The sequence below is a fragment of the Ptychodera flava genome, chromosome 16 (assembly GCF_041260155.1).
Source record: "Ptychodera flava strain L36383 chromosome 16, AS_Pfla_20210202, whole genome shotgun sequence".
Taxonomy (NCBI): Eukaryota; Metazoa; Hemichordata; class Enteropneusta; family Ptychoderidae; genus Ptychodera; species Ptychodera flava.
Genome location: NC_091943.1, coordinates 21,958,945 through 21,970,207, shown reverse-complemented (window position 1 = coordinate 21,970,207; position 11,263 = coordinate 21,958,945). Strand labels below are relative to the sequence as shown.

The 11,263-nt window shown below is 37.7% G+C and overlaps 1 protein-coding gene across 1 annotated transcript; it reads right to left on the bottom strand.

The window, feature by feature from the left end:
• Positions 1 to 1,135: 1,135 nt before the first annotated feature.
• LOC139114308 (uncharacterized) lies at positions 1,136 to 10,597 on the bottom strand. The gene is made up of 9 exons (XM_070675937.1): positions 10,522 to 10,597; positions 9,327 to 9,357; positions 7,670 to 7,687; positions 6,575 to 7,171; positions 6,136 to 6,159; positions 5,051 to 5,647; positions 4,610 to 4,633; positions 3,531 to 4,127; positions 1,136 to 1,350 (listed from the first exon to the last, which is right to left on the bottom strand). Exons 1-9 carry the CDS (start codon positions 10,558 to 10,560, stop codon positions 1,346 to 1,348), a joined length of 1,932 nt encoding a protein of 643 aa, XP_070532038.1. The 5' UTR covers positions 10,561 to 10,597; the 3' UTR covers positions 1,136 to 1,345.
• Positions 10,598 to 11,263: the final 666 nt, after the last annotated feature.

Genomic DNA, 11,263 nt, shown 5'->3' with positions numbered 1-11,263 from the left:
ATACGTAGAGGGAGGGGAAAGCGGCGTGGTTGATAGAACTTGAGGGGAGATTTAGCCCCTAACTTAGAGGAGAGCAATGTTCCAAGGTATACTGCTAGCTGCTCGCACGGTTTTGTATTGATCTGAGTTGCCTAGCAGGCATCTAGTTGGCAATGGGAAATTTCAGTAGTGGGAAGAGGGTAGAGGGGAGCTTGAAATGTTGTGGGGAGTGGGGAGCGGGTAGACTATAGATACTGGAGGGCAGCGGGCATCAAAATTCAGTGGGAGGGCACATTTTCCGTGTATGCCAGTGGGAGGGAAGGTACGAACAGCTCTACTTTCCCTTTCAAATTTTAGGTCAGGGTCAAAAAATAAGAAAAATCGGCATATCAGCTTTCAAAGATGTTTTGTGATGATTTTGCGAAATTCATGAAATTTACAAGTTGGCGGCACCTGCAGAAACCATGTGGATAAATCCAAATGCATCGTCAGCAAATTTTATTAACACAGGTATTATCATTCTTCTCAGAAAGCGCCCATTTCATTGACAACTACGCCTTCTAACCATGAAGGTAACACATACACCACACATAGTCGGCCAATGAATGTATGGTAAATATGTGACTTATAAGTGTGGTATTCAGTTGACAAAGGTCCTCCTTCATAAACTTCAACGCCCTTATTCTCTGCAAACGTTATTCCGACCGAGCCTGGTCTGATCTTTCATATACTACTACTTCATAAACTGGAACGCCCATGTTCTCTGCATACTTATTTCGACTGAGCAGAGTCTGATATTTCATATAGAGCTTGATGTCATCAGAATATATTTTTCAGAATCTATCCACAAAATGAATAAAACATTACCTTTGTCATATTACAGTACCTGTAGCTCGCTGTATGCTCAACAAGTTTATAATGTCACAGAATAAAAATATGCGGAGATCATTCTATCAACACATAGACATAGAAGAAGAGAGGCATAGCTAAAATGAGATAATCTCCTTGATTCTGCATTGATGCAAATTCGGTATGAGCATGACCATTAAATGTATGTGATCGATAATCTGTGATACCGTCCTGATAGAGAAAGAATGATATAAATTATTATCAGAACCATCTGATTTGCTGACAAATTGTTTAGTTGACTGAAATGTCCCGATTTTGTTATCAGAATGTTAATTTATTACCAATAGGTAAAGACAAAATTACAAGTCAAATTAAACGAACTATTTGTGTTCTAGAACGCAGATAAGCAGATACTATCGACCAAGAATACCTTTTAAGACCTTGTGGAGTCAAGTTTCAACTGACAATAAATATTCATTCTTTCAGAGAGCACGTCTTCACATCCGTATCATCACCTTCAACCTACAGAAATAGAACAACGATATTTTATGGTTTTGTCGATTAACTTGGCATTATGGATCGAAAGTAATGTCATATTACCTTCATCTAATATCCTCATCACATCAAAGCTTCGTAATTCATAACATGAGTAGAAACTACAGGTCCGTATTCAAACACTGTTACTAAGGGTGGGGATTTAGCCGAGTGAGTTCAAATCGAAAGTGTTCATTGGACAATAAAGCAAAGGCCAGGATCCGTTTTAAGGAAATTCGTAATGGCAATAGTTTTAAGAAACAACATATGGAGCAAGTCGAGTGCGTTACACGGGGACACTATGCACCATCGGGACATACAATGTACGACGAACACCTATGTACAATTACTTGTGGAATTGTCATGATCTTCACCAAAAATCCTCTGCATGAAGAATATTAGTTTGATTAAACGTTTTTTATGCTGACACGTCATCGCAACGTTATGTAACGTGACCAAACTTGCCCAAATTTTGACATTTCTTGAAAACTATTCTACTGTAAATTTCAACCATTAAACGAAGTATATTTCATTAAATAGCTGAACCTTCAAATATAGACGAATATCTTCGTTTCATTATTTGTGTGGCACTTGATTTTTATGATAAAATGACTTCCCTAAATGCAGGTTATTTGTTAAGTTTACGATGTTACCTGACGGTATCGACGTTTCATAATTATAATAATGCGTAACTCATACATCCAGAACATTTCTATATAAAATATCCACCCCAGAAACCTAGTTCAGAAAACTGTTTCTTTATGAATTTAGTTTTGTGGATGGAATTCATACAAATGTGCAGCCTTCTGACTGAAGAAGCCAGTGATTTGGTACGAATGAATCCCCTGGCAACAATACAACACTGATACGCCCGCACTATAGCTATTGAGTCCAAAACAAAATAGCCCTGCCCGTTGCTCTATCTCAGACCTATTTTCAGATCAGGTCCTGTTTTTATGGAATTCGTGCAAATAACCATGACGATGAAGTAAATGTACTCTATTTTAGTAATGTTCTAATTCAACTGTAATTTCTGCATGACCGGTAATTTACTTCTAAAATGGATATCTTGATATTGTACCTATTTCAGAATAACCTTCAATCGAAAACTTTGTCAAAATATGCAGATTTTGTCAAAAATCTTAGTCATTTCATGATATCGGAATGCAGACGTCAAATACATTTTGCGTTAAGTATTACAAATTTTAGCGGACTTTAACAGCCTGCTGTTCATATAAAGATCTCTGTTACATAGAGCATTTCCTCTTCCATTTGAATGCTAGTTCCTGAATATTTTAGTCATAATAGTGACTTCTGCATCTTGACAAAATATTACAATTGTGTATCTGTTGCTTTGCTCGGAAAAGTGTGTTAGGCTTAATTGAAGGCTCCTGGGTAATTGTTTACATAGGAAAGCTCAACATTCAGAGGTCAAATGATGCAATGAATATTTATGAATATATGTTTATTTTAAGCTGAAACTGCATGTTACTGACAGTTTTTTAAAAGCAATATTTCTCATCAAAGATGACAAGGACACCCCTACAGACAATATTTTTTACTAAAAGCAGAGAATCTAAACTTAAGTATGGTAGCAGTGGTTTACTCGAAGGATGAAGGGGTATACATTTGGGGTTGAAAACCTCAATTTGGTATTAATGATAAATATTAATTAAAGGGGGCGCTGCACCCAACACAGCGTATTTTTGGTTAAAAAAAAATAAAACTGAATGAATATTGTGCAAAATACGCTGTGTAACATGCAGCGCCCCAAGAAATGTCCGTCCTGACGTCAGTGTATTTGAGAAAGCATCATATGAAGGAATCACATTCAAAAGGCACTTGGAAGGTACTGACCTGATTTGTACATTTGCCTTCTAAGCGTTCATCATGCACATTAATAGGCTCGTTTTCCAATTGAGTTTTTGTATGAAGTGTTTATTCTCATACGGAGGCTATTTGGCGTTCTTGAAATACTTTGATAGTGTGACAAGAATGAAAAAGTGCCTAGATAAGGTACAACATAAATTGTATTCGAATGTTAACATCAGAAGGTAAAATAAATTTTAGTATATTCTACATGGACATTCCTTTCAGAACAAATGTAGGGCAGAGAATAAATGGGAATGGATCACTCATGCTTTGACATGTACTTGAGAGATGCTGACCTTTTTTAATGTAGGATAACGATTTCACACATCGACTGTCGGCAACTTCGCCCAACCAATCACCGGAATCATACGTTGGCCGGTACCACATTCCGCATGTTGTACCAATACCGATGACTGTACCATCGCTGCTGACTGACACATCAGTGACAACACCATCGTCATCCACTTTGGTCCAGGCACCATTAATGTCCGGTCTGGTCCATAGTTTACCACTCATGCCAACGCCCAGTATACCACCGGAAGGGAGTGGTGATATAGATTTGACACAACAGCTGTTGGCCACAGGACCAGTCCATACACCATGAACTCCGGGGCGTGTCCAGAGTTGAGAATCCGTTCCAATTCCAATTATTGTGCCTTGAGAAGTGACAGTGATATCTGTAACACAGCAACTGTTGGCAATTGGTCCAACCCAGGCAGCAGTTTCGCTAGCTTTTGTCCACAGTTGTTGATCAGTGCCAACGCCAACAATAGTACCGTCGGATAAAGTTGTCATTGCGGTAACACAGCAGGTATTTTGGATTGGGCCTTCCCATGCACCTTCGATGTCGTCACGTTTCCATATCTGGTTGTCAGTTCCAACACCATATATGGCTAAAATTAACATTAAAAAAGAAATTGTTGAATCAAGAAATCACGCTCTCTACTCCTGAATAGGCTCAAGCACATGGTGTTTTATACCTCAACTAATACGTCTATTCTGTTTACTCATCTTGCCTTCTAAACAAAATGCTGTTTTTGAATTTAAATGTAATATCAGTGATGATATGAGTACATAATGAGACACATTTTTCTACAAAAGTGAATAAGCGAATTTTATGCATATTCTTACAAAGCTATGTCTGGAAAAATTATAATGTACTGAAAGTTTTATATTCATTTGCCGAGGAAAGCCAACGTCATCCTTAAATGCGTGCTCTTGATACATCCGAGTTTGACAATTCTGGTATTTCTCTATGGTAAATTTGATCTCTTCTTGCCTAATCATCACAGGAGAATACGAATACGATGGCCAATTTTAAACTCTTAAATCCTTTCAGGAAAAGGAATCATAAGATTATTAAAAAAGTTCTTACCTTTCGGTTTTCGCTCGGCTGCCGCTGTTTAAATTTCAAATAAGAAATCAAAATTGAAAACATACATTTCACAATGATAAGCCACTATGATAAGAAATTCAACTGAGAGCAAAGATGACGACCACTTGCAGTTTTGTACATTTGACTTCTAAGCTCTCATCATGCACATTAATAGGCTCGTTTTCCAATTGAGTTTTTGTGTTTGAAGTGTTTGTTCTCATACGGAGGCTATTTGGCTTTCTTGAAATACTTTGATAATGTGAAAGGAATGAAAAAGTGTCCTGATAAGGTACAACATAAATTGTATTCCAATGTTAACACTAGAAGGTAAAATAAATTTTAGTATATTCTACATGGACATTCCTTTCAGAGTAAATGTAGGGCAGAGAATAAATGGGAATGGATCACTCATGCTTTGACATGTACTTGAGAGATGCTGACCTTTTTTAATGTAGGATAACGATTTCACACATCGACTGTCGGCAACTTCACCCAACCAATCACCGGAATCATACGTTGGCCGGTACCACATTCCGCATGTTGTACCAATACCGATGACTGTACCATCACTGCTGACTGACACATCAGTGACAGTACCATCGTCATCCACTTTGGTCCAGGCACCATTAATGTCCGGTCTGGCCCATAGTTTACCACTCATGCCAACGCCCAGTATACCACCGGAAGGGAGTGGTGATATAGATTTGACACAACAGCTGTTGGCCACAGGACCAGTCCATACACCATGAACTCCGGGGCGTGTCCAGAGTTGAGAATCCGTTCCAATTCCAATTATTGTGCCTTGAGAAGTGACAGTGATATCTGTAACACAGCAACTGTTGGCAATTGGTCCAACCCAGGCAGCAGTTTCGCTAGCTTTTGTCCACAGTTGTTGATCAGTGCCAACGCCAACAATAGTACCGTCGGATAAAGTTGTCATTGCGGTAACACAGCAGGTATTTTGGATTGGGCCTTCCCACGTACCTTCGATGTCGTCACGTTTCCATATCTGGTTGTCAGTTCCAACACCATATATGGCTAAAATTAACATTAAAAAATAAATTGTTGAACCAAGGAATCAAGCTCTTTAGTCCTGTAAAGGCTCAAGCACATGGTGTTTTATACCTCAACTATACATCGACTCTGTTTACTCATCTTGCCTACGTAATTGCTGTTTTTGAATTTAAATGTAATCTCAGTGATGATATGAGTACATAATGTGACACATTTTTCCACGAAAGTGAATTAGCAAATTTTATGCATATTCTTACAAAGCCATGTATTATGTCTGGAAAAATTATAATATTCTGAACAGTTTATATTCATATGCCGAGGGAAACCAACGTCATCCTCAAATGCGTGCTGTTGCTACGTCTGAGTTTGACAATTCTGGTATTTCTCGATGGTAAATTTGATCTCTTTTTGCCTAATCATCACAGGAGAATACGAAATACGATGGACAATTTAAACTCTTAAAATCCTTTCAGGAAAAGGAATCATAAGATTATTAAGAATGAAGTTCTTACCTTTCGGTTTTCGCTCGGCTGCCGCTGTTTGAATTTCATATAAGAAATCAAAATTGAAAACATACATTTCACAATGATATGTCAATATGATAAGAATTCAACTGAGAGCAAAGATGACGACCACTTGCAGTTTTGTACATTTGACTTCTAAGCTTTCATCATGCACATTAATTGGATCGTTTCCAAATAGACTTTTTGTATTTGAAGTGTTTGTTCTCATACGGAGGCTATTTGGCTTTCTTGAAATACTTTGATCATGTGAAAGGAATGAAAAAGTGTCCTGATAAGGTACAACATAAATTGTATTCGAATGTTAACACTAGAAGGTAAAATAAATTAGAATATTCTACATGGCCATTCCTTTCAGAACAAATTTTAGGGCACAGAATAAATGGGAAGGGATCACTCATGCTTTGACATGTATTTGAGAGATGCTGACCTTTTTTAATGTAGGATAACGATTTCACACATCGACTGTCGGCAACTTCGCCCAACCAATCACCGGAATCATACGTTGGCCGGTACCACATTCCGCATGTTGTACCAATACCGATGACGGTGCCATCTCTGTTAACAGACACGTCAGTGACGACACCATCGTCGTCCACTTTGGTCCATCTGCCTTCGATTTCAGGTCGAGTCCATAGTTTACCACTCATGCCAACGCCCAGTATTCCACCAGAAGGAAGTGGTGATATAGATTTGACACAACAGCTGTTGGCCACAGGACCAGTCCATACACCTTTGACTTCAGGGCGTGTCCAGAGTTGAGAGTCCGTACCTATACCAACCAGTGTGCCATCAGACATGACAGTGACATCTGTCACACAGCAGCTGTTGGCAATTGGTCCAACCCAGGCAGCGTATTCGTCTGCTTTTGTCCACAGTTGTTGATCAGTGCCAACGCCAACGATAGTTCCATCAGCTAAAGTTGTCATAGCGGTAACACAACAGGTATTTGGGATTGGCCCTTTCCACGTTCCTTCAATATCATCACGTTTCCATATTTGGTTATCACTTCCGACGCCATATATCGCTTCAATGAATATATGAGAGGGATTGTGAAATCAAGGAGACAGAATATTTTGTCTTGTGCATATGCTATATTTTGCCCCTACTAATGCAGCTACTTCATTGACGTGTATTGCCGAAGATGCAATTGGTGTTTAGAATTAATTATATATTAATAGTGCTATTTATAATCAGCTTTTGACGATACAAATTATTTTCTTCCTTAGCGATATAAGTGATTTTGTGCACAGTTGTACAAAGACATACTTAACATCTCCAGGAATAGAAATTTCCAAACATTGCTCTTAATTTGTTGAGGCATGACTTCTTAATCTGTATACACGTATAGCCTCATTGAAATTTGACTAATCCGGTATTTCTGTTAAAAAGAATATGTGTCCCACCTACTCACCTGATTAGACGACGCCTGTTCATTGAGATTCGATGTCTTTCTAACTATACCCAAGGAGCTGGAAGATTTATTTTATTAAGAATCAAATCTTATCAAATGTGTAGTACCTACCTTTAGAGCGCTGATCCCCTGTCGATGTTTGCAAAAAAAGGATATCGAAACGGGAGGTAACACATACTTTTCATATTTAAAGCTCAAAAATGATAACAACATTTAGGGATTTCATATAAAAAACAAGCATGGCTGGAGTGTCAAGCGCCCTTCAATTGAGAAATACTACTTGTGTTTTCCTATCAGACACCACCATGCACTTAAAAAGGCTATGTTCGTGAAATGATGTTAAGGTTCCTGATTATAATGCTCGTCTTCGTATCATGCAAAACGGGCTGATCATGTTTTGCAATCAATATTGACACCGCTGTATTTTCGCTTTACCTTGGGCTTGCTTGTTTTCATGTGTGGCATATGCTTGGAACGAGCCTCAACCAAATGATATCATTCGCGGTATTTTCTTCATAAACATGCACTTAGTTATGACAAAATCAATATCATCATGCAACCTTTTGAAAATAAGTTTCTTTTTTGAAAAAAGGTTACTCTCGTATTGCAGATTTCCCTGAAACCCAGTGAGACCAGTGATCTTTCAAGCAATGTATTGGATGAATGCTGGTACCTCTGTCTTTTAAAACATGTACCTGTGCATTTCTTTCCACATGCATGCCATTCAGCTGAAGGTAGTGTGCGCCTCGAAAGTGAGAGACTCAAAATTCGGCTCAAATTTTCCTCAGTGGACTTCCAACAGTTCACTTTCAAAATCAAGATTAAAATGGGGGGTCACCGTGTAAATTTTGGTAGTAGAGAAACAAATTACCATGATCTATGTATGATATTAAAATTCAAAATGGCCGCTTTCGCTGTGTTAACTCTATAAAGAAAAATATTCTATTCTACATTCAAAAAGCTAAGACGGTGTAAGGTTTGCTAATTCAAAGGGCTTCAAAATGAGTCCCCATAAGTGGTAGATCAGAAAAGAATAGAGCAAGTTTGAGAGTCCAAGTATCTATCCCCGAGGCGCATTCTACCTTAAAATATGATTTTCGTCTTCGATTTTTATTAATATACATATTTCATACAGAGTCTATTTAAATATATTGACTAAAATTGACTGAAATTTCAATCCATTGACGTTTTTCACATGCCATGTAAGTGAGCTTGACCTTACACTGGCAAGATTATATTCCGCATGTTTTGATTTTAATGTGTGAAATGAGTAAATTCTGTTGTCGGCCTTGAGAAACACTCAAACCCTGGGTTGAGTATCTGTCGATAGACCAAGGAAGTTGTACTCCATTCAATTTTAATGGCATGATGAAAATTTAATGTGTCGAAGGAAATTAAATACGAGTACCCAGTAGTACAATGGTATCATTCAATGTTATCGACGAATGTTGATCTTGAACAATTCAGCTCATTCCCCGTGAAAAAGCACCATATTCAAATGTCTGATATACATACTCGTATTTGATTTATCTGCTTTGCCTACCACAGTAACTAAACTCATGATAAACCTAAGTTGCACTTAAAAGAAATAATCAATCAATATTTCTTTCGACAAAAACGGCTCAAGCTACAAGTTACAAGTAGTTTGTATTACGTTATACTTAATAACACATGCAAGTAGATACAAAACAATAGTTGTAACTTTGATGATCTTCTTCAATTTAAATGTTGCAAGACATTGGTACATCATACAACGTGGAACACTTACCCCGACATGATGCGCAACTGAAGGCGAAGCCCTAATACATAAATAGATTAATTAAAGTTCACGGATAATCGAGACATTAAACTCATAAACATTGATAGATAAACAGATGTGTAGATAGATAGACAATCAGACAGACAGACAGACAGACAGACAGACAGACAGGCATGCATGCAGGTAGGCATGCATGCAGTAGACAGACATACAGACGTACATACGTGCTTACGTACATAAAATAGTCACATACATATACATACATACATACATACATACATACATACATACATACATACATACATACATACATACATACATACATACGAACTGCCCTGATTACTTATGACTTACAGTTGTTCTATGAACCACTGGCAATATATTAGCATGACGCACTGTCTAAAGTTTGGAGCTGCAAACACAATGTTATTATCATCTTACCTACTAATATCAGTCAATAACAAAGAAATCAACTCTGCGAAAGCTGAAACATCGTTTGGAAGAAGATCATGAGTGGTCAAAACTATACCACACATCCATACACATCCAGCCTCAGAAGTTATTATGCTAAAGAGCTGTTCGTGTGAATCTGGTGCCCTGGATCTGGTGGTGTTGTTTTGACTATGTCCGACCACCTTATATGCAATGTTTCAACTTTCGAAGAGTTAATTTCTTTGTGATCCATTGGTAATACTGCTAGATGACCGTTATACACGGAAGTGCAGAATTTAGACAGTGTGTCTAGTTCCCCTACTGTCAATTGTTCAACGCAAACAATTGTATCATCGATATGCAGTCAGATCAGAAAGCAAAATTACGCCCCTTTGTGTATAAATTTGCATGTGAACAAATAGAGGTAAATTTTATCTCACGCGCCAGGAAGGTTTAGGGACGCGTAATGAGTCAGACCCATTATATTTTTCATCCGCCAGTTAAAATGAAATCGAACTACCTAATAAGCGATAGTGATAGATACACATCAACTACGTATTCCTATGCGTGGGCAAAGTCAAGTGTTCCATTAAAGATTGTGCTATACCGCTCGCAGGAGCTTGCGACAAATTGTTTAATGTTTTGTTAACTTCAAGCAATCTGTGATCTAAAAATTGGCGACTTTAACAGGTGTTATGCTATTCAAACTCATCTCAAAACCAAATGACATACCACAAATAACCTAGGAGAGGATAAATTTTGAAAAACATACCTGACAGAGTATGAATGCTACCAGAATAAAAGCTCTCATCTTGTTGGCTTCTGTCTGCTATCAGTCAACTGATGATGCGAGAGGACCGCAATCATTTATACTTTATGTTAAGTTAATAATTGAATCAAGTGGATCTTTAAACTGTTGCCTTCATATATTTCAGGGTATATATTTAGTTTATTAACCGCCCGCAATGCAAGGTAAACGAAAAGGCTGAAACAAAGTAAATGTCACCATACCATCATTTTTTTAATACGGAGAAAAAGAGCAAATCACGTGACTCATATTTTCCCATGAAATATGATGAAGTCTCGTTTTGGCTATTGTAAAAATTTATGTTTCCTGAATGGAGACTTATGAATTAGCTAAAACTTTGGTGGCCGTGGCTCACAGATGTGAACTTACTGGCATATTTAACGAATTATTACATATCATGTCATAAATAATAATTCAATACACCAAGTTTCTTCAGACCTCTGCAGTATGTTGGCGATACTTAGGTCAATATATTCCATGCTGGTCAAAAGCCAGTACTCTGGCATGACTGGACGGATTTCAATCATGCTTGGTAGAAGGACATTGTGTAACATGAAGTTTAGATGCACGTCAATTTATTTTGAAATACAATTCAAAATGGAAGCATTGCGGCTGTTTTGTTTCTAGATCTACTACTCCCTCACAATTGGACCTATTTCATTCAGACTTGGCATAAAGACAGTACTATGCATGCACCTTGTTTTGC

Bases quoted from the DNA above. Each gene is read 5' to 3' on its own strand.
- LOC139114308 (XM_070675937.1), bottom strand. From the start codon at position 10,560: ATGAGAGCTTTTATTCTGGTAGCATTCATACTCTGTCAG. The intron at 9,358-10,521 runs GTATGTTTTTCA...TTTATGTATTAG, and splicing joins TAGCATTCATACTCTGTCAG to GGCTTCGCCTTCAGTTGCGC. The intron at 4,128-4,609 runs GTAAGAACTTTT...TGTTAATTTTAG, and splicing joins AGCCGAGCGAAAACCGAAAG to CCATATATGGTGTTGGAACT.